At 42.4% G+C, this 24,310-nt stretch overlaps 1 protein-coding gene across 1 annotated transcript in view; it reads left to right on the forward strand.

Moving 5' to 3' along the window:
• The window catches only part of Atp2a2 (ATPase sarcoplasmic/endoplasmic reticulum Ca2+ transporting 2), a 48,600-nt gene that overhangs the window by 7,912 nt on the left and 16,378 nt on the right, over positions 1 to 24,310 (forward strand). The window contains exons 4-7 of the mRNA XM_036171630.1: positions 4,122 to 4,226; positions 4,453 to 4,591; positions 21,035 to 21,115; positions 23,077 to 23,162. Coding sequence (XP_036027523.1) covers positions 4,122 to 4,226; positions 4,453 to 4,591; positions 21,035 to 21,115; positions 23,077 to 23,162 — 411 coding nt within the window. The remainder of the gene's footprint in view (positions 1 to 4,121; positions 4,227 to 4,452; positions 4,592 to 21,034; positions 21,116 to 23,076; positions 23,163 to 24,310) is intronic.

Raw genomic sequence — 24,310 nt, forward strand, 5'->3', positions numbered from 1 at the left:
CCCTGTCTTGAAAAACAAAAAGACAGTATCTGTCCAGTTTCTCTTAGACCTTCTCACTATGGTCATTTTTGTCAGCACAGTTTCCCGTTTGTATAACCTAGCAGGATTTCTTACCAACAGAACAAACCTGAGCGTAGATTGGTTTTTATCAGTTAAATGTGTTCTTCAGTTTGAAGTATAGGATTTGAGTCTTTGGGTTATTTAGTGTTTTGAGATAGATTTTATTTTTATTTAGAAACATTTTAGATTATTTTATACATATACATGGGTATGTTTGTGTGACTATATGCCACATGTGCGTGGGTACCTCTAGAGGCGAGAAAGAAGGTGGTCTGATCCCCTGAAGCTGTAGTTACAGGCAATTGTACGCTGTAATATGGCTGCTGGGAACTAAACTCGAGTTCTAGAAGAGCAGCAGTTGGCTCTTAGCCACTGGGCTGTCTCTTTAATCTCGGACATTTTTTTTAAGTACTCAAGAAACTGCTGTGGAGTTCCTCACCCCTTGTACAGGGGAATGAGCCCAGAGGCTGGCTGGCATATGCTTAGCAAGAGCTGTAACCATTGAACTACCTTCCCAGGCCTAAGTGGTGGGTGGTCCTTACATTTTAAATAGGTGGGTACCATTCTTCCACCTTAATAGATTGGGTCACTAGTTTCTCATCCAACAGTAGTTAATATATCTGTAGAACTTTCAAGTGTGGGTAGCCTGTGTTTTCTATTCAACAAGTTATATGGAAGGCAAGTTCAGAATTCTTCCATTGAATAAATGTTAGTCATGAGAACAATGTGCATCTCTTGACTAGTAGAGGTTTGTTTTTACTCTGGTAATTCTGACACTGCTCACCCTTCCCTTCATCTGTTAAGGGATGTTGCCTTAAGTTGTCCCCAGGCTTGCCTGCCAAGAAGGAAATTCTTACCCACTTTAACAAGGTGTGAAGCTTATCTTAGAGTTGCTAATGCCTCACTGACCTTTTGGAAAGGTCTCTGGTCACTTGTGAAGTTGAGCAATTTTTCTTCTTTAAGAGCTAATTAAATTTCTTATTTCTGATATGTTCTCCTTGGCAAATGTTTGGAAGGCTGTATCAGCAGCTGTGATCCTGCATCTATCAAAATTTAACTTCCTAGAGAAGTTTTCATTCTGGCCAAGATCCTGGCCTTAGTACTGGGAATGCCCTGTTGAAAGCTTGCTGTGCTATTTATCAGATTCATTCTGGTTTCTCTGCCCTGCTTGTCAGTGGTAATTGGCATGTGTCAGAGCCTGGGTACTTTCTGTTTGGTTTTCTTTGATCTGATTTTTTGCTAATTCGGTGTTATTCCTGTTTTAGAGTTTCATATCACCTTAATTACCTTCTGGACATTGGCTATTTGTGTTTAAAAAAAAAACAATTTCATTGAGTACAAATACTGTGTAGGTTCATTTTTTTTTTTTCCCCAAGACAGGGTCTCTCTGTGAAACAGTCCTGGCTGTCCTGAACTCACTCTGTAGACTAGGCTTGCCTCAAACTCAGAGATCACCTGCCTCTGCTTCACGAGTGTAGGGATTAAAGGTGTGTGTCGTCATTACCACCACCACCACCACCACCACCACCTGGCAGGATTCATTATTTTAACTTAATTTTACTTATAGTACAGGGTTTGTGTGTGTGTGTGTGTGTGTGTGTGTGTGTGTGTGTGTGTGTGTACATACACACATGTGTATGTTCATATGTTTGTTTTGAGACAAGGTTTCTATTATGTAGCTCTACCATGTAGACCATACTAACTCAGAGAGCCACCTGCCTCTGCTTCCCAAGATCGAGAATTAAATGGTGTGTGTGGGGAGTTGTACACAGAGGTCAGATAACAACTTTATGGTGTTGGTTCTCTCCCTGAGCTTTTTTTATGTGGATTCCAGGGATTGAGTTCAGGTTGTCAGGCTTGTAGGGTAAGTGTCTTTCCCTGATAAGCCATCTTGCTAGCTCCCAGGTAATGTTTCAAAGAAAAGGTCTTCATTGTGAAATGTGTTCACTTTAAGCAACATCAACCACCACCACCACCACCACCACCACCACCACCACCTCCCACTCCACACACACCACAAAGTAAAAAGCCCACGTACCAGACTGATTCAGGTTGGCAGGGTTCTGATAAAATTGCCACTGACATTTGTCAGGACCTGGCTCTGGATAATGGGAAGGAGCTTGTTTGCATAGGTGCCATGGACCCTGTATGGAGGTCAGAGGTCAACTTTGAGGCGTCAGCCATCGGGTCCTCCACTGTGAGTTCCAGAATTGACCTCAGATCATGAGGATTGCACAGCAAATGCTTTTACCCACTGTCCATCTCACTTGCCCTCCTGGTTAACATTTAACTACTTAGATCATGGGTTCTCAACCCTTTCATGGGGATCGCTTAGGACCATCGAGAAACACAGAAATTTACATTACAACTTCATAACAGTAGCAGAATTACAGTTATGAATGGGAGAACTGTAGTAAAGGGCACAGTGTCAGGAAGGTGAGAACCACTGACACCAGAGCTCTTTATTAACTCACGGCGTCATCTTTCTGTCACCTTCGTCGTAGCTTGACTATTAACTTGGAGTTGGCAAGGATCTTTCCATGTGCCTCAAACTGACAGTCTTCCTGCCTTGCCCTCGGCACAGACTAGATCAGGGTTTTGTTTTTGTTTTTTGTGATTACATTTTGTTGTACTGGGTGTGTGTGAGCTGTGTGTATCCATGCACATGCCTTTTGAGAGTAGTTTCTTTCCTTTTACTGTGATTGAATTTAGATTATCAGGCTTGGCAGCAGGCACTTTTACAGTATATGCCATCTCCCTGGCCCAATTTATTTCATTTATCTGGAGGGGAATTCTTGTGATTTCTGAAGTGTTGTATCGTAATATTAAGTATTGTGATGTGAATAGGCTTCAAAATACATTCCCAACTCAGAACCACCTTGTAATTCTGAGGTGACCTTCACTGCCTCTGAGAGTTAGGGAGCTTAAGTTGCTCTATATTGAATTTGAGTAAGCGGCAATTTTTTACCTCCAAATGTTTTCTTGTTTGTGTTTTGTTTGGTTTTCCAGTGTTTTAGACTGTAAATTCAGGCCATGTATGTCTATGACTTGATGTGAATTTTTTTTTGTTTTTTGTTTTTCGAGATAGGGTTTCTCTGTGTAGCTTTGCGCCTTTCCTGGAACTCATTTGGTAGCCCAGGCTGGCCTCGAACTCAGATCAGCCTGGCTCTGCCTCCCAAGTGCTGGGATTAAAGGCATCCGCCGCCGCCGCCGCCGCCGCCGCCGCCGCCGCCGCCGCCACCACCACCACCACCACCGCCGCCGCCGCCACCACCACCACCGCCACCACCTGGTGTGAATTTTTAAGAAATTATTTGGTTTGTATGGTAGTTTGCATGTATATCTGGGTATCACATGTGTTCAGGGCCCTGGACACCAGAAAAGGGAATCAATCCCAGCTGCTACTGGAGTTACAGATGTTTATAAGCCGGTGTGTAGGTGTTGGGGATGGAACCTGGTTCTCTGGACCACCAACCAGTATCTCAGTCCTGAGTCATCTCTTCAGGCCCTGATGTGAACATTAAATCAACGTGACTATTGATGTTTACCTGTGCACTTTCACTATAATAAAATCTGGAATTTAAGGGTTTCTTTTCTTTTGAAATATATACATGAATAGAATGAGATTCCTTCTTTCCATCAAAAAGACCCACTTTATTTGTGCTCTTTAATGGCATTAAAAATAAATTAGCTCAAGCCTGGTGGTGGTGGTGGTGGTGTACACCTTTAATCCCAGCACTGGGGGCAGGGAGAGGCAGGGGCAGGCAGATAGATCTCTGAGATCAAAGCCAGTCTGGAATACAAAGTGAGTTCCAGGACAGCCAGAGCTGGTATACAGAGAAACACTATTTTGGAAAACAAACAAAATTGGTAATCTTGACTCAGTTAAGAGCAGGACATAAGCCAGTTGTTTCTGTAACTACATTTTGTATGTTTCTAAAGATGTAAGAAAAGGGCTTTTTCCTATAACAATTCCTATAATGTGAGCCCCTTTTTATTATAAAATGTAGCTATGTCTAGAAGCACATTAACAAGTCTAACATCTACTGTTTTTCTTTTAGGTTTTGGCTTGGTTTGAAGAAGGTGAAGAAACGATTACAGCCTTTGTAGAACCTTTTGTAATTCTGCTTATATTAGTAGCCAATGCAATTGTGGGTGTGTGGCAGGTAAGCAGACAGTCCTGCAGCCCTGTTATGTGTTACATTTTAGTAGTTTATGTGACTTTAAACAGTAGTCTGGTGATTTGTTTTGTCTTTTTTTGTTTTGTTTTGTTTTTATAAAAGGTCTTTACATAGCTGTAGCTGTCTGGAACTAAAGTTTTTAATTTCTAACCTAGAGATATTTAAGGAGGCAGGCTGGCTGGTTCACCATACTTGGTTTTTCTTCACACAGGAGAGAAATGCTGAAAATGCAATAGAAGCCCTTAAGGAGTATGAGCCGGAGATGGGCAAAGTGTATCGCCAGGACAGAAAGAGTGTGCAGCGCATCAAAGCTAAAGACATAGTCCCTGGGGATATTGTGGAGATCGCTGGTGAGTTGTTTATTATCTCTTTCTCTTCCTAGACTTTATTTCTAAGGTAGGTCCTTTTCTCTAAGTTCAGATTATATTTAGCTTTTTGTGTTTCCCATTTTTTTTGTTTTGTTTTTTAAGTTTTATGGATATGGGCGATTGGCCTGCATATGTTTGTGTACTTGCACATGTTCTTGGTACCTACAGAGTCCAGAAGAGGGCATGGGATTTCTTCCTGGACAAATGGCTTCTAAGCCGACATAGGAATGCTGGGAATTGAACTAAGGTCCTTCTGAACAGCAGCCCTGGGTTTTTTGTTTTGTTTTCATAATTAAATTTAAAACTATTTATTAGTTATTACTCCATTTCAGTGCATGTTTGAAATGCTTTAGCACCTCCCTTCATATTCTCAAAGATAAGTTTTGAAGTTTGTTTGAGTCTACTCTCAAATTCCCAGATTGAAGTGATCCTCCTGCCTCAGCCTCCTGAAAGGGTTTTGTGTTTTGGACCAGATGTTTGTGGTCTTGTCAGTTACAGAACACTACTGCTGGAGTTGGCACTCAAGGAGCTGCAGTGAGCAGTTGTCACAGCTGCTAAGTAGCTGCCTGTGTTTTGAAGTGGGTTCTCAACTCTGGTCTGCAGGCTAGTGTGGTACATGCATGCTTCAGTGCCTGAGCCCTGCAGCTCCCCTTTCCTTTCCCTGTTGAGTCTGGATTGTTTTGGACTTTTATGTAGCCCTGGCTGACCTGCAGTGTGCTCTGTAGACCAGGCTGGCCTCAACTCAGAGATTCTCCTGCCTCTGCCTCCCAAGAACTGGGATAAAAGGAATGCACCTTTTGGGTGCTGGAGTAAAGGCATGCGATATCATGCCTGGCAACTGTTTTAGTTTTTTAAACAAGATTTTATGTAACACATGTTGGCATTTAACTCACTTCACAGTCTAGACTCTCCTCAGTTCCTGATCCTCCTGCCTTCACATCTTAGGTCCTAGGATTAGTGGTATGGGTTTTGGAACAAATGTTAAATAGTATACTACTTGTAACTGTCAAATGGTGTTTGTTTCATTGGTAGAATGAATGGAGAAGAGTTGCTGCAGAATATTATTCAGATTGTGGCTTATTATATCTTTTTGAGCCTAGATTAGATTTGTTTGCTTTTATAGTGACTTGTAATTAATCCCAGGGAAGATGGGCTTTATCAATATTGTCTTATTAATTAAAATAATTTTTTTGTTTGCTTTGTTAACTTTTTTTCCTAAGATAGTTTCTCTGTAACAACCCTAGCTGTCCTGGAACTCACTTTGTACACTAGGCTCATCTCAGACTCACAAAGATCTACCTGCTTCTGCCTCCCAACAACTGGAATTAAAGGACTACACCACCATGCCTTGCTTAATAAAACAATTTTTAAAACTTCAGCTCTTATCTGTGCACTATATATAGGTCTTATGCCAGAAAGAAATCTGGCTTTTCCTAGATACACTTTTTTTTTTTTTTTTTTAAGCTGAGGATCGAACCCAGGGCCTTGTGCTTGCTAGGCAAGCACTCTACCACTGAGCTAAATCCCCAACCCCTTAGATACACTTCTATTGGTAATTTTGTTACTGTTCTAGAATATTTAATGGCTGAGCCATCTCTCCAGCTCCACTGTTATAGAATAAAAGGATAGTTTGTATAAGTACACCAGGAAATTGATTACTTGGGACTGCAAGCTTATGTGTGTAAGTGCTTTAAGAGCGCTGTGCACCATGGCTAGTTGAGTGGGTAGAAGACCTTACCATGCTTTGATTCCTTCATTCCAAATGGGAAGGCAGGAACCAGCTCCTGGAAGTTGTCCTCTGACTGGCACACATTTGGCAAGGCATAGTGTGTGTGTATATGTGTGTTGCACAAGACGTTTTGGTTCTTGGGCTTTTTTTTTTTTTTTTTTAAGACAAGGGTTTCTCTGTAACAGTCCAGGCTGGCCTCGAACTCACAGAGATCCACCTTCCTCTGCCTCCCAACTACTGGGATCAAAGGTGTATACCACAACTACCCAGTTTTGTTGTTTTTTGAGACAAGGTTTCACTGTAGACCAGGCTGACCTTGACCTCAGATCTACCTGTTGCTTCCAAGGTGCTGGGATTAAAGGCATGTATCACCTCTGCCTGGCTAAAATTTTTTTTTCAAGACAGGGTTTTACTGAGTAATTCTAGCTGTCCTGGAACTCCCTCTGTAGACCAGGCTGGCTTCAGAGATCCACCTGCCTCTGCCTACTACCACCCAGCCTAAATTTTTTTTTTTTTTAAATATTTAAAAGCTAGCAAGTTAAGTACTCAAAAACTTGGGTTTTTATTCAAAAAAGATGGCTAAATTTACTAATTTTAATTGAATAAATATAGTCAGTAGTCTATCTACATTTAAGTCTGTCCATTTGACCTGTTTCTGAATTCTCCATGGGCAGTGCTAACACCCTGCTAGTGGACCCGTTCTGCATGTGCACTGTGGAAAACTTAGGCAGTGCTCTGACCTCATCCTAATGCTTGGTTTTTAGTCATGCTGAGAAGTACAGAGCACAGATAATGACTAGGTTTTACATAGATAGATATTTTGTTAAAGTACTCTGTAATGCTGACCAAAACATGAAATCACAAGTATGGGGTATATGCAGCTAATAAATACCTTTAACATAAGATTTACTCTGCCGAACAGACTGCAAAAGTATGTGAATGTGTTCAGGAATAAGTACTTAGAAAGAGTGGATAGGTTAATAGCCACCAGTCACTCCACCATGGTTCTCCACGAAGAACATTGTTCTTACCCTCTAAGCCATCTCTCCGGCCCTGTTTTTGTTTAAATACAAAAACAAAAGCAGTTGGATTGATTTTTGTTTAGAGCAAAACCTAACTTTGGACAATTTGATTATGATCTGTGTGTGTCTGCCTGCATATCAAGTATCATATATGGTGTGCAATGTCTAGAATAAGAAAACTCATAAAAATCCAAGTAAGTTCTTGTTAGGGAATAGTGTGAAGACAGGGAATAATTGGAGATGGGTTTCTCTTAGCAGATGGAAATCTGAATTTAATAATGGTCACACAACTAAAAGTGTACTTTGGAAGAGAAGATTGATGGCATGTGAACTATGTATTCAGTAAGATGCCAAAATTTGAAATGGAGCTGGGTAGTTTCTGTATTTTTAAAAGTTCCTAGACTCGGGAGGCAGAGCCAGGCGGATCTCTGTGAGTTCCAGGCCAGCCTGGGCTACCAAGTGAGTTCCAGGAAAGGCACAAAGCTACACAGAGAAACCCTGTCTCAAACAAACAAACAAACAAACAAACAAACAAAAAAACAAAAGTTCCTAGAAGCTTGTCCTTGGATGCTATTTGTTTTTAAAAACTGTAATGTGGGGAGCTGGAGAGATGGCAGTGAGTTCAGCTCATAACTCCAGTTCTGTGGGTTCCTCTTGTCCTCGTGGATACCTGCGTGTGCATAACGCATATAAATTCAGACAGGCATATATGTGAGTACACACATAGGATGGTCAGGACAAACAAGCTCTCACTGTTTAGCTCTGGTTGGCCTGGAACACACAAATCACCTGCCTCTTCCAGAGTGCTGGGATTAAAGGTGTGTCCCACCACTGTGCAGATGAAATTAAAACTTGAAGTATGGCTAAAACAGTTATTACTATCTAGTTTAAGCAGTTTACAGTAGTAGTGAGGTTAGGTTTTTATGTGTTTATATAAAGTCAAACTAGGTGGGGAAGAGCTATGCAGGGGTTAGAACAGGAGTTAAGATCACCCAGTACCCACACAGAATGGGATGCATGGCCACTCACCTCCAGCCCCACAACTCCAGGATGTAAGACAAGGAATTCCTTGCTTTTCTTCACATACAAGATAACATGGAGAATCTGACCTGATTTTCAGGAACAACCAAAATTATGATTTCTAGTGTTACCTGGGTATAGATGCCAGCCCTTTATCTTTAGCTAGCCCTGTTCTCACATCCCTCACTGTGCCACTCACCCACACTTTATCTCACCATCTTTCTCTTCTTTTTCTCTACTGTAAGTTTGACTTTTAAAAAATTTAGGGAGCAGGGTGCGTGCGTGTGTAGAGGCCTGAGGCTGTTCACATCAGGTGTCTTCCTCAACCATTCTATACTTTACTTACTGAGAGAGGATCCACTGCTGAACCCAGCTCACCTCAGCTAGCTCCCAGTTAAGAGCATTATTGGCTACTCTTGGAGAGGACCTGAGTTCTCAGCAGCCACATGATGGCTCAGAAAAGTCTGTAAATCCAGTTCCAGGGATCCACCATCCCCTTGGTCTCTGCAGACAGTAGGTTCCCATATGTAGATACATGTAGGCAAAAACACCCATACACATAGATGAATGTACATTTCTTTCAAAAGAGCAAAATACTTCTTTAAAATGTGTGTACATACTTAAGCAGTGCTTTGAAATGAAGACCCGTTAGCACCATGAGGGTAGCTCATAAGACACTGAGAGTGAGGACTGGGAGGTCTCCCCCACCTTCAGACCACGACAGACCAGTTAATCTTGAAGCTTGACCTGATTACATGGGGCTGGCATTTCCTGGTTTCCTGTAGTCACTCCTCCCACCGCATGACTCAGTGGTAGTCAGCGTCAGTCCTCCCAGTCTTGCCGCTGAGGTGAAGATTTTTGAGGAAAAAGAACCCCTGTAAGGGGGGCACTCTTCTTTGATATCATCGTGACTTGAAAAATACAGTGCTCAGCTTTGCTTGTCGTGGGACATTTAGGAAATTGGAATTTTGGGAAATTGGCAGGGAGATAAGTGAGGGTAAAATGATAATCCCTGCTTCCGTGATTTTGCCCTCCATACGTTTTATAGATGTTTTTTACTCTGTGGCATTGTAGTAGAAAAACTAAAAACACCATCATAGATGGTACAGACATGGAGACTGGCCCAGTCTCTGTATGGCTGTAAAGTGCCATAACCTTGAAAAGCACCTCATTTATAAACGGAATGAAGATAATAGCTTCTTCCTTGTGAAGAGTTACGAAGGATGACCTATATAGCCCTTGCAACAGTACCTGGTGTAAAAACAGCCTTGTTGGGCAGGAAAGATGGTTCAGCAGATAACACCTTGCTGCCAACCCTGACAGCCTGATTTCAGTCCCCAGCCACATGTTGTCCTCTGACCTCCACTCTCCCTCTTCCAGGGGGTATGTGTGCAACCCCCCCCAATGTAATTTTTAAAAAAGAATTCTCCTGTGGTCCTGATAGTGCACATCTTTAATTTCAGCAGGCAGATCTCTGACTTGAGACCAACCTGGTCTACATAGCAAGTTTCAGTCTGATGAGGGCTACTTACTTGTGAGACCCTGTCTCAAAAAGAAAAACAGCCCCAGTGCTCTCCAAATGTTGATGGCTATTATGCAGCCAGGAGAGTGGTAACAGATCTGTAGAAAGCTATTATAAAGATCTGGGTTTTGTTTTAGTGAATTTAAGTATTTGTACATAGAATTCTAGAAAGTAAATACTGTCAACTAAGTGTCTTGTTAAATGGTGGAGAGGGATTTCACCTTTAAAAGCATGTTTTACTTTAAAAAAAAAAAATTCTCGCTGGGCGTTGGCGCACGCCTTTAATCCCAGCACTTGGGAGTTAGAGGCAGGCGGATCTCTGTGAGCTCGAGGGTAGCCTGGTCTTTAAAGCCAGTTCCAGGAAAGGAGCAAAGCTACACAGAGAAACCCTGTCTTGAGAAACAAAAAACAACAACAACAAAAATTCTCACCTAGAGAAGTGGTTGGTGAGTAAGAGAGGGTCAGGTTTGGTTCCCAGCATCCACATGGCTGACAACTGTCTCAATTCAAGCTCCAGGGTATCTATTGTCTGGGCACACCAGGCATGCACATAATACATATATGTACATGTAAGCATATAACACTTACAATCAAAAAAGTAAAGTTTTAACGTCTAATGCTAATAGCCCCGATACTGTGCCTGCTAATCTTTAATGATTCATGGATTACCTTGGCTGTCTCTTGAAATTGAAAAACATTCCTGCATGGGATTGGCTGAACTATTTTTAGTCAGATATCAGATATATTATAAAATATCTTTTAAAAATCTTGTATTTTTATTTTTAGTGTTAGCTATAGTAAGCAAGTATCATTATCCAGTCTCATTTAACACAGCCAAGTCTTGGTTTTTCAAGACAGGGTTTCTCTGTGTAGCTTTGTACCTGTCTTGGAACTCACTCTGTAGACCAGGCTGGCCTCGAACTCACAGAGATCCCAATCCGCCTCCCAAGTGCTGGGATTAAAGGCATGTGCCACCAACCGCCTGGCAACACAGCCAAGTCTTAAGATCTCATATCTTGATTTTTTTAGTGCTTCTCATTGCTCATAGATTTGAGGATTAGCTAATGTGCTGTGCTTCTCCACTTTTCAGTACTGGGGATTCAACCTAGGGCTCTTTGAATGGGAGAGCTGCATTTCCAGCCTTCTCTCTCTCTTCTGAGATGGCTGCTCCCTCCGATGTCCAGGCTTGCCTCTGCTTCCTGAATGGGGCTTATTACCAATTTGTACCACCAGGCTGGGCTTTGGTGTGAGTGTTTTATTTATTCTTCAATAAATACTTTGTTTAGCTTCTGCTAGGTGCCAGGTGTGGCTAGGCAGCATAACTTAATGTCTATTCTAGTAAGAAGCTATTGAATACTTTTTTAAAAACATTGAAAATCTTTAAAGCCATAGTGGGAACAAATGCTATATCACTTTGTAATGTTTCTTTCCTGCTCACCCTGAGACCTGGAGCAGTTAATTGAAGCAAGTAGGGCTTTCAAGTAAAGAATTCCATTCATACTGCATACAAACAAAATTTAAGAAATATAAATTAATTTTATTATGACTTGTTTTACGAGACATTTAAACTCACAAACAAGAATAATGTAAGACAATTTCTGATCTTTTCTTTCTGTTTGAAAAGACTTGTTGAAGTTAATTTTCTTTAAATGTACATAAACTTGATTAACAAAGGCTTGGTACTAGTGAGTGCTTTGGTGAAGATCTCTGCTGCCAAGCCTGGCGACCTAGTTGGATCCCTAGGGCATGGTAGAAGGGGAGAACTGACTTCAAGTTGTCACCTGACCTCCACTCAAGGACTGTGACACAACCGCACGTAACTAAATAATAAAAATGTAATTAAAGTAAAAATGCTTTTTAGCTGGGCGGTGGTGGCACACACCTTTAATCCCAGCACTCGGGAGGCAGAGGCAGAGGCAGGTGGGTCTTTGTGAGTTCGAGGCCAGCCTGGTCTACAGAGAGAGATCCGGGAAAGGCGCAAAGCTACACAGAAACCCTGTCTTGAAAAACAAAACAAAACAAAAAAAATGCTTTTTGTGGTGGGGGGTGGAACTTCTCTGTTGTGACCCTGGCTATATCACTTTGTAATATAATTATATTAATATAATATAATTACTCCTGTAATTCACTCGAACTCAGGTCCACTTGCTTCTGCTTCCTGAGTGCTCCACTGTGCCTGGGGAAAATAAAAATACTTTTCATTTTCCCAAATACATGCATACTTAAAAACTTTTCCTAGGAGTATACTAGTATTTTTGTTTTATTTAAGTAGAAAAGATGTTTTAAGTATCAGCACTCATTGAAAGATAAAGAAAACTTGAATTCAGTTATATAATGTGGCAACTTTTTTGTTTGTTTGTTTTTGTTTTTCGAGACAGGGTTTCTCTGTAGCTTTGCGCCTTTCCTGGAACTCACTGTAGCCCAGGCTGGCGGCAACTTTTAAAATGTATTCTTTTTTTTTTTTTTTTCTGGATCTGAGGACCATGTTCTACCACTGAGCTAAATCCCCAACCCCAAAATGTATTCTTGGTAGCCTAACCTTTAAATTGTATATTTTTATTTTTCATTTTTTATTCACTTTTTTTTTTTTTACCTTTTAGAGCTTTATTGAGAGAGAAAAGGGGAGAGAGGGTGAGAGACCGTGCAGAGGGGGGAATACAGAAGGAGAAAGCGCGAAGAGAGTAAATTGTATTGTTGTTTAGACTGGAACTCAGCATTGTGATGGGAAGGAAGGCGCCAAGAACGCCATGTGAGCAGTGTCAGGTGTTAAGCAAATGGAAGGTGGTTTATAACAGATACTTTCATTCTTCCTGCCTCAACCCAATGGGAGGGAAAAAAAACCGTGGAGGAAAAATTGCAGAGCACTCCCTTGGCAAGACTCAGAACTTTCCACTCTACTTGCCCTGGGGCTCTGACCAGCCCGTCAGGGAAACATGACTGGATGTGAGCAGAGCCTGCCCTGCCCGCTGCCCAGGCACAGCCCTGTTTCACCCAGACGCCTGTGCTGTGAAGGAAATTGTCATTAGTCCTTGGGAAAATATTAGACGGGTCTTTATTTTCATGGATTTTTTTAACTCCTTAATACATCTGCTTCCTGATGTGCCTACCATCAAGTAGACTCTTAGTTAAAAGAAGTGAAGTGCTCACAGCAAGTTAAAGGAAGTCCTGGATTAATTGAGCCTCCTGAAGCAAAACTCTACTTCCTGGCCTTAGTTCCTGTCTGTAAAACAAGGTCATGGGTGTACTGAGATGATGCAAAGGTTCTCCTGCTAAGAGAATGCAAGCACATGCTGGGCTATAGAAAATGAGCTTGGGTATGCCTGCTTCATGTCTTTCCAAAAAGAGGTAATCTTGGAATAGGAGCAGGGTAGTCACACAACTTGAAGGTAGCCACTTCCCACGTGCTAAGCAGTTGGACTTTCACTCTGGAGCTAGCACTTCTGGCATACCAGAAGTGTAATAGAAGCTGTCCTGAAGAAGCCCTCTGCAGAATCTGTGAGCCTGCAGTTACGAGCGAGTATTTTCCTAATATTAGGAGATGTATTTATTTACATTGCGTGTGTATGCTCGCCCACAAAGGTTAGGAACAAGTTACAGAAGTTCGCTGTCTCCTACAGTGCGGGTCCTGGAGATTGGACTTGGGTGTCCGGCTTGGTGGCAAGTGAGTTTAACTGCTGAGTCATCTTTCTAGCCCTCCTTGTATTAAATTTTTACACTTGATCTTAGCCAAAAAGGCTGAGAAGTGAAGTAAGAAGTAAGTCACCAGAGGAAAATGAAAGAATAGACTCAACTTCAAAACTGGAGTAGACTATTGGTCTGAGAGGCTGGTGTCCCCAAACCCTGCTAGTATCCTAGAGTGCAGGAGTAGGGTCTTAGAATCAGGTTTTTGTTTTGTTTTTTTCCCTTTTTCCAGAGCTGAGGACCGAACCCAGGGCCTTGCACTTGCTAGGCAAGTGCTCTACCACTGAGCTAAATCCCCAACCTCTAGAATTAGGTTTTATAGTTGTTGTTTCCCATGAGATAGGGTTTCTCTTCATTGCCCTGGCTTGGCTGTCCTTTAACTCACTCTGTAGACCAGGCTGGCCTTGAATTCACAGAGATCCAAATACTTGGGAGGCAAAGGCAGGTAGATATCTGTGATTTTTGAAGCCAAGCCTGGTCTACAGAGTGAGTTTCAGGACTACATAGACCATGCATGTCTCATGAGAGAGCCTGACTACCTGGAAACTTTTAAGGGGACTCCGTTTAAAAAAAGTCAGTTCATGTCAGTATCTAATTGACATTCAAAAGAGACAGAAACCTATTGGATCCTTTTTAAAGCATTGTCCAGCAATGTCCCTAAGACATCATTTGGATACTTGGAATAATTTTTCTAAACCTGTAAATTGGAGGAGGGTATCTGGTAGCTTCCTGTAGTTAGGGAATGTGGGTGATTAGGGTATGTATATAAAGAAAGACATTGGCATTTCAGAAGGTAGGATTGTTTTTGTTTTTTTCAGCTGCAGGTAGTCAGCTGCAGTGTTGAACTGAGCCAAAGTCATCTCTTATATAAGCAACTTAAAAAATCAGGAAGAGTCGGGCAGTGGTGGCACACGCCTTTAATCCCAACACTCGGGAGGCAGAGCCAGGCAGATCTCTTTGAGTTTGAGGACAGCCTGGGCTACCAAATGAGTTCCAGGACAGCAAGGACTAAACAGAAAACCTGTCTTGAAAAACAGAAACAAAAAAATCAGGAAGATAATCCTTAGTGAGAAAAATTATAGAAATGGAGAAAAGTTATAGAAATAACATCTCATGGTTAAGTATAATGCCTGAGGACTAGTCATTACTGTCCATTTCATTCCTAGGGCTTTTTCAGACCATAGAGGTGGCCAAAATTAATCTTTTTGGGTTTTTTGTTTGTTTGTTTTTTAACTGTCAAGGCCAGTTGAAGATCTGGTGGTCCTCGGGATTATTTGGGCATGAGGAACTAACTTCTGGCTGCTTCTTCAGTCTTTCTTTACCAGTTAGTCCATCTCTGAGCATAAGTCAGAAAAACCTTGCTTGGCAACTGTCTCACCAGGTGTGTAGGACATTTATCTGTTGTTGACCCTCTGTTCATAGCCTGGACATGGATTAGAATTCACCACATGAGGTCCCCCTGAACACAAGAAACAGGAGACTCCGTGTGGTTACACAACATTGTAAGGGATGCTCCACAGCAGCCTGGGACCTAGCTGCCTTTGAAGAGCAAGGGTGGAAAGAATTCTTTTGGTGTAGGCCTCCAAGGACGATTATTGAACACCCAGAAGGTCTGTTACACCAATCTGCTACTAAAACCAGTTACTAAATTTTTATTAGACATATATTTTAGACAGTTCTTTTAAGTGTTGATCTTTAACCTTAGAAACTCTGATACCTTATATACATCATCTCTACCTCATCCCTACATAACTTAAATGACTTCTCAGAGCTTTGTAACTTGCATAAGCTTTCTAGTCTTTTCTATTCTGGAAAAGCTATGTAGGTTCCCCCCCCCCCTTTATTAAAATACAGTCTTTTAACATTTTTCACCATCTGTTTTTGGGAATTTTTCCTGGAGGAGAGCGGTGACTCAGTGATAACTTATAAGATTTCAGCAACAAGCCAGAGTTCCATTTCGTCTTGAGTTCACCCGGGTGAATTTATTAGGCTTGCTTACAGAGAATTGATAAGGGATACCTAAGAGGAGTGTGGGTGACCTAAAGCATGTATGTATCAGGGCTTTGCGGTCCCCAGTCTAGTACCCTAGATTCTCCATAAGATCTTGAGGCCTCATGTAATTAAGGTCTAATTATAAAACCAGCGGGGATGGCTCTATCCATCTTCTCTTTCTGTAAAGGAGTATAACATTTAACCTGTCCCACTGTGATCCTGAACAGGAAGATGGCAGTTGTTTATTGCAGAGGAGAAACGTTGTGTTCTAAGGAATAGAATAGTTGCTGTAGGACATGTAAGGTGAGAAGCACTTGCTGTCAGCACAACTTTTTTTAAAGCTATATAATGGATTAGGATTTTATTGCTTGGCAGTAATGTAATTAAAGTAACCCCAGCCCCTGAAGAGGGTAGTAGGTCCCCAGTGCATGCCAAATAGTAGCTGACGGAATGATACTTAATGAGAAAGTGCCCCAGGCCCGAGAGATGTTCTGAAAGTTCCCTGCAGGCTGAGGGGGCTGGGGAGGATGGATACACAGTGCTCCTGGTGAAACGGGAGAGTTGCCAGGTGGTGCTGAGCACACCTTTGATCCCTGCACTCGGGAGCAGAGGCAGACGATCTCTGAGTTCGAGGCTAGCCTGGTCTACAAAACGAGTCCCCAGATAGCCAGGACTGTTACCCAGAGAAGACCCTGTCTCAGAAAAAAGAGAGAGAGAGAGAGAGAGAGAGAGAGAGAGAAAAGAAAGGAGAAAGTTTCCCTGTGTTAGGGTTTGATTGATCTTGTGTGTGTGTGTGTGTGTGTGTGTGTGTGTGTGTGTGTGTGCGCGCGCGTGCGCGCGCCTTTAATCCCAATATTCCAGAAAAAACAAGAGTCTGAACCCTGTACTGAGACCTTATTTCAAAAAGGCAAGGATTTGTAAATAGCTCAGGAGTGAGCGGTAGAGGGCACTTGCCTAGCAGATCGTGGCCTTGGGTTCAGTTTTAGCACCAGGAGTTGGGGGAGAGAGATGGCTAAGGTAATTAAGAGCAAGCACTACCTGCTCTAGCAGAGGACCAGAGTTGGGTTCCTAGTACTTACGTTGGGCGGCTTATAAGCAGCTGCAGCTCTAGCTCCAAGAGCTCTGGTGTCTCTTCTGGCTTCCATGAGCACACATGTATAGGAGCCTAGACACACATGCTCCACTTCTCTTCTTTTTGTGTGTAGGTGGGAATGGGTGGGGTTGAGGAGACAGGGTCTCATTATGTAGCCTTGGCTGTCCTGGAATTCACTGTGAGGAACAGGCTGACCTCAAACTCACAGATCTGCCTGCCTCTACCTCCTGAGTGCTAGGGTTAAAGGTGTGTGCCATTGTATTTGGCCCTTTCTGTTTTATTTTGATGTGTGTATGATGTGTGCATGTGGTGGCTCAGTGTGCTGCAGAGTAAGGGGGTGGTTCTCTCTTTCCACCAGGAGACCCAGGGATTAAACTCAGGTTCTCAGGCTTGCTCTGTGGGAGCTTTACCGGATGAGCTGTCTTGCCAGACAAAACAATTTTTCCTTGTTAATTATGGGTGTTTTGTCTACTCACCATTTGTCTACTCACCATTTTTCCAGAGATACAGGAAGAGGGCATGGGATCCCTTGGAATTTGAATTAAAGGCAGTTGTGAACTACCATGTGGATGTTGAGAATTGAACCCAGGCTCTCTACAAGAGCAGCCAGTGTTTTTAACCTGAGCTCTCTTTCCTGCTTCCCTAGATGGAAATTTGTAAGCACAATTATGTATACCCTATCAGTTATAGTGCAGAAGCATGACATCAGTTGTAGATTACAAACACCTCTGTGCCACATTGGACAGAAGTCTTGTCTGAAATTCCCATAGGGTCGTTATATAAGTAATCTCAGACATCAAAGGAGCATTTGAAATTTTCCATTTAGAGTTAATAATACTTCCTTTGACCTTGTTCTCATTTCACAATGTCGAAAGGCACAGGGACTCAGACTAGTCTATGACATGCAGAAATAAGTGCTTGTATGCCACTAGGCACTTTGGCCAGTCAATAGGATTGTCACAAGTTCAATGCTAGCCAAAACCTGTCTTAAAAGTCAGGACCGTACATTCCAGGGCAGGCCACACGCCCACATGCATACATGCATTTTATGTTGACCAACACATAACTAGTACTTATGGGGGGTTTTAATGTCATTTTTGTTTTGCTTGGGTTTTTTTTTTTTTTATCTTATTTATCTTTTGCTTGATTTGTTCGATTTGATTTTGTTTGTTTGTTTTTGTGGGGGAGTTGTTTATTGGTATTAAAGGCATGCACCAGCACACCTGGTCCTAACCTTTTTTATATTTTATTTATTTTAATTTAATTTAATTTAATTTTTTGGAGCAGAGGATCAAACCCGGGGCCTTGCACTTGCAAGCGCTCTACCACTGAGCTAAATCCCCCAACTGTTAGTTATTTTGGTGCTCTTACCCCACAAGGAACACCTCCCGAACACGACAAATCCACAGAAGAGCTGTTTATTAATATAGGATAGGAAGAGACAGACAGGACACATGGTCAAGAGAAAAGAGAGGAGGAGAAGAGGAGAGAAGAGACTTGTGCAAAACGGCACCAGCTTTTTAAAGAGTGGGCCGCGCATGTGTACAGGACCACATGTGGCTACCCCACGCACTTTACGCAACCATGTAAAGCCATAGACTCCTAGTCACGTGATGTTTTAACCTGGAAATGGCTATTTTGAACCGGAAATAACTAGGCGGTCCTCCGGGCAAGCCCAACCGTGTAGGCATGTTGTGACTTCCTGTCACCAACCCCCCCCTCGACCTCTTTGTTTGTTTGTTTGTTTTGGGGGTATCTATCTGTTATTTATTTATTATGCATACAGTGTTCTGCCTGCATGTGTCCCTGCAGACCAGAAGAGGGCATCACACCAGATCTCATTACAGATGGTTGTGAGCCACCATGTGGTTGCTTGGAATTGAACTTAGGACCTCAAAACATGGTTTCTCTGCAACAGCCCTGCTGTCCTGGAACTTGCTCTGTAAACCAGGCTGGCCTTAAACTCACAAAGATCTGCCTGCCTCTGCCTTCAGAGTGCTGGGATTAAAGGTGTGTCCACCATCGCCCAACAAGAATCAGTTTTTGTAGTGAGGAATGTGTGTTTGTTTGGTTTTGTTGTTTTAATGTCTTAATCATTTGGATGTACTCCCTCGCGTATACAGTGAACCGTTAAAGTGGAAGGTTCATTTTATTCAGTTGGAATATTGCCGTTGGTTGCATAAGCATTTCCAGCAGGAATTCTACCTTCATGTATGTGTCCCTGCAGTCAAATGCAAGGATGATCTTTGTCCCTGAGGATTTCTGACCTACTGGTTCTTTCTGTGTTGCTCTGTTTTCTTAGGCATAGACTTGTTTTGTGCACTAAAGCAGAGGTTCTCAACCTGTCTGCAAACAAGCCATCCACAGGGGTCGTATATCAGATATCCTGCTTATCAGATATTTACATTATAACTCATAACAGCAAAATTACAGCTATGAAGTAGGAATGAAAACTTTAATGACTGGGGGTCACTACAACATGAGGAACTGTATTAAAGGATCATTAGGAAGGTTGAGAACCACTATACTGGAGTTTAAAAGTTAGTGGGCCGAGAGGTGGTGGTGGTGGTGGTGCACACCTTTATTCATTCCCAACACTTGGGAGGCAGAGTCAGGTGGACTTCTGAGTTCCAGGACAGCTAGAGCTACTCAGAGAAACCCTGTCTCAAAAAACAACCAAAATAAGAATGAGCGAGAGAGCGAGAGCGCTATATTCTCCTTGGGTAGAGCTCTGAAGAATAGAGAATTGAACTAAATTGAAGGATTAACAAGCTCAGGGTTTACTTCTTGGATAGGATGGTTAGTTTGCCATTTTATTTTCCAAACTACTTTGATTGCCTTTCTGAACATCATGGGAAGTTTCACACTTGGACACTGGAGGCAGTCCCAGGCGCTGCTAAGCAAGCTGTCTGCTGAGCACACCCAGTTCCCATACTCTTTAAAGGTCTAGTTCTCATGCAGATGTACAGTTTTTGGACAGTTTTTGAAGACTGCATTGTTCCAGGTACTGTTCTCAGGAAGTACATGGAACTTTTCTTTTGTCTGCTACTAGGCATATTATTATCATTTTGCTTTTCAGCCTAGAGCCTTTTAGGGATATTAAAGGAACCCTTTACCTAGGAAAGAAAACTGTTGACTAAAAGATCTTCAGGATATGCAAGGGATTTATTTATTTGATAGTTTCAAAGGTACCAAAGGCTATAAGGTGAAATGTCTCTCCACTGAGACCTGGAGACCCATTGTTGCTCCATTTGTTAGTTAAACCTTGTACCACTGTCAGCTCTGTGTGTGATATCTTGTGACTTCCCATGTAAAACATACAGGGATCTTTGTAGATTCCACTGTAGTGTGAGTATAAAATTGTCACAGCTTACTTGATCACAGAAAATCTGTAAAATAAGGATTTGTGCGGTCAGTGTGTGCTTTAGAAAACAAAAGTCCTGTGCATGTGACACTCCCCTGTGTCTTATTGTACAGTGACTGGATGCACAAGTGAACTAACCAAATAGTAAATAAGCTAGAGAGAATATTGGGTGACATAAGCATCTTGTTCTTTCCTGCCCTTGTGCGGACCCTAGGGATCAATCTCAGTTTTGGCTTCAAGTGCCTTTACCCCCTGAACCATCATCTCACAGACCCATCTCTGGTTTTTTTCTTATAAGGATTGTGTTGTTACTTGGTGGTGGTGGGGGGGGTGGGGGTTGTGGAGTTGATTCTTTCATCTTTTCATAGGTTCTGAGAATGAACTTATTTCCATAAATCTTGGTTGACTCGGTTCTATATTCTTATTTCTTACCACTTTAAAGGTAAAATACCATTTCTACTGTTTTGTGTTGTGAAGTAAGTAACTGGTCATCTTTTAGAACCATTTGTTTCTTGTTAATATTGTTGCTTTCCTGATGGAGTGAAAATAGCCCAATGGCTACTATAGTCAGTGCGTTGCTAAGTGTTCAAAGTACAAGTTTGGAAGCCTGTGCGCATACATGATTAAATATCTTTTAGAATCATGTGTATTTAGGTTTTCCTAAACATCATAATCAACCTTCGTGTATATTTGAAATCTGTTCAGTGTGTGTGTTTGGCCTCAGATTTGTGTGTAGTTGAGGATGACCTTGAAGTCTTGGGCGTCTGTTGGGATTACCTCTGTACCGTAGGTAACCCAGCAGTGCTAGGGACTCCACCCTGCCAACACCTGACCCCGCCCATTGTGTCGTGCATTGACGGTGTTACTCTGTTCACTGCTGAGAAATGGGTATTCTTTTGCATTGTGTGCAGGGTATTTGTTTTTAGAAAGTTTGATTTGGAAACAGTCTCATCTTTACATAGCTGCTTATGTTAGCTGCCTTTTGTTTTGTTTACCTGTTAGTTGGTGACAAAGTTCCTGCTGATATAAGATTAACTTCCATCAAGTCGACGACACTGCGAGTTGACCAGTCAATTCTCACAGGTGAGTAGGACGTAGTGGAAAACCTTTCCAGCTGTAGTCAGTGCCCAGTGCCCTCTATTGCACCCTACCTGAACGAACCCTCTCTGAGACAGATCATTTCTTAGTAGTTTTGAAATTAGTTTTGGGCTGAAGCAATGGCTTAACAGTTAAGAAGACTTGCTCTTCTTACAGAGTACCCAGGTTCAATCTCCTGCACCCACATAGGTCCATAACTCCAATTCCAGGGGATCCGACACTGGGCTTCTGTCTCCAGGCACTAGACACGCACATGGTGTACAGACATACAATGAGATCAGACTTCATTCAGTTTTTAATTTTGATTATGAAATACTTTTAAGAAGAAAATGGTTGTATATTCCCTTTGTTAGCATAAGTGATAATAATCTTCAGGTTAAATACGTCTCCCTATGTTTGGAATAAATAAATATGCAGGTATCAAAAGTTAGCTGGAAAGAGTGACATGCTAACTAGAGTTTTTACTCATGGATTTGACATTGTTTGGAACATTCCCTGAGTGTGTGTGATGCAAGCATGATCCAGGGAGGGATGATGGTCTGGAAGCAAGGTTTGTCAGGTTAAAAACAGTGCTGCCTAGTGCCATTGGCTCACTTGGGTAAAAGAAAGAAACTTGCTCAATCAAGCCTGGCAGCTACATTAGATTCCCAGGACGCACACGCACACACAACTAAATAGCAGGTAAGTAATTATAAATGTTAAACGCTGTCAGGATTTATTTGGGTGTTAGTTTTAAAAGTGTCTGATCATAATATGGTAGGCCTAAGTCACCTGGGCTTTAACACTTGCCCCCCCCCCTCCCCAGCCAGGGTTTCTCTGTGTAGCTTTACGCCTTTCCTGGAACTCATTTGGTAGCTCAGGCTGGCCTCGAACTCAGAGATCCGCCTGGCTCTGCCTCCCGAGTGCTGGGTTTAAAGCCGCGCGCCACCAATACCCGGCAACATTTGCTTTTTATACTTAACTGGTTAATTCCCTTTAGCAGCAGCATCTTCCAGTGTTTAAGCCACACAACGTTAGGGAAATGACTGGGTTATATACCTGAAATCCCCAGGGTATATCTAGAATAGATGAGGGAACTGAAAAAGTTATCAGTCTCCCTCAACCCCCCTTTCTTTACTCTTAGCTTTTTGAAACAGGGTGTCCTGGAGCCCAGGCTGTCCTCAAACTCAGTATATAGCTAAGAATAATTGTGAGCTGCTCATTGAACTGTCTATACTTCCCAACTGCTGGGCTCACAAGCATGTGCCGCCACACTCAGCTTTGTATGCTGCTGGAAGCTCTCTACCAACTGAGGTGCATTCCCGGCCCAATTGAATGTCCGTTTAGTACAGTTGTAGGTCAAAGGAGAAACCATACCTTTGTCATTATTTGACTATTCCAGGAAATGAAGGTATTTGGGATGGTAGTACAGAATTATTGTTTTGGTTTTTCAAGACAGGGTTTCTCTGAGTAGCCAAAGGCTGTCCTGGAACTTGTAGACCAGGCTGGCTTGGAATTCAGAGATCTGCCTGCCTCTGCCTTCCAAGTGCTGGGATTAAAGGTGTGAGCCACCACCTCCTGGCCAGTCTTTAAAATTACACTGTTTGTAATCCTGACATTCTTTACTCCAGCATTAATTTCCCTGCTAAATTTTCCTAGTTTGGCTGCTTTGAATAAATTGAGCCCTTTGCTCCTTTCCCCATATTGGCCATGAGTATGCACTTTTGTTTGAGAGTGGGTCTCTGTGTTGCTCATCCCTCAAACTGGATATGTAACACATCGTGGCCTTGAACTTGGAAATCTTCCCCCTGCCTCAACATCCTGTGTGTTGGGATTATAGGTGTATGCCACCACAACTGCCCACATTGGCAGTGGTAAACAGTGGAGATGGATTGGTGTGGGTGAGGGTTACTAAGTTTGGGTATGCCTCCAACCAAGCTAACCATCCTGTCTCATAACCTGCTTAGGTGAATCTGTTTCCGTCATCAAGCACACTGACCCTGTCCCTGACCCACGAGCTGTCAATCAAGATAAAAAGAACATGCTCTTTTCTGTAAGTTTTATCAGGTGTTGGGGATGGGATTGCCGGGAGTTGAACCCAGGGTCCCACACGCTAGGCTCTAGCTTGTCTAAACTTTTACCAAGCTTTGCCTTTATCTAAGAACATTTTCTTTGGAGATTTCCTTGTCTCAGTTAGAGGGTTTCTCTTGCTGTGAAGACATGAACAATCTAACTCTTATAGAAGAACATTTAATTGGGGCTGGCTTACAGTTCAGAGGTTTAGTCCATTATCATCATGGAGGGGAAGCATGGTGGCATGCAGGCAGACATGGTGCTGGAGAAGTAGCAGAGGGTGAGTTGTACATCTGGTTCCATGGGAAGCAGGAAGAGATAGTGTAGCAGGAATCTTAAAAATTCTTGTTAATAAAATCAAACCTGAGGCCAATTAACGGGGTGAATACTCAAAGATCAGAGAAGCAGAACAAGCCACAGCTACCTCACCTCACCAGTTCCTCAGCTGATCCTGTTTCCTCAGACTGGAAGCCTCTGAGTCCTCATCCAAATGGCTCTCAGCTGAACTATTACTCAGAAACCTAAAAGCTTAACCAGCCAAATGCTTCTAGTTCCTGGTTTTCACGCCTTATATACCTTTCTGCTTTCTGACATCACTTCCTGGGATTAAAGGTGTAAGTCACCATGGCTAGCTGTTTCCAGTGTGGCTTTAAACTCAGAGAGATCCGAATGGATCTCTGCCTCCCAAGTGATAGGATTAAAGGCCTGTGTGCCACCATTTTCTGGCCGCTATGTCTAATGGCTGTTCTGTCCTCTCACCCCAGATAAGTTTATTAAGAGTACACAATATTTTGGGGAACACAATACCACCATAAGATAGTGGGCTACTAGGCCTGGCTTGAGTTTCTGAAACCTCAAGGCCACACTTCCAATAATTGCCACTCTCTGGGTCCATGGGGGCCATTTTCATTCAGACCACCACAGTCCCAGAGTTGTGAAAATTCAGACTTTTTACTGGTCACCTTCAGTGGTCAGACTTCAGAAAGTCGGTTATTCCAAAAGATAATTATTCTTTACTGTGTGTCTCAAATTTCAAAAAACTTAACACAGCTAGGGGATGAAACAGTGACATTTAGTGTGCTAAAGGCCCTGCCTGCTTCAGGCTTTAGTTAGCAATAAAGCAAATAA

Source organism: Onychomys torridus, chromosome 22, assembly GCF_903995425.1.
Source record: "Onychomys torridus chromosome 22, mOncTor1.1, whole genome shotgun sequence".
In the NCBI taxonomy this organism is placed as follows: domain Eukaryota; kingdom Metazoa; phylum Chordata; class Mammalia; order Rodentia; family Cricetidae; genus Onychomys; species Onychomys torridus.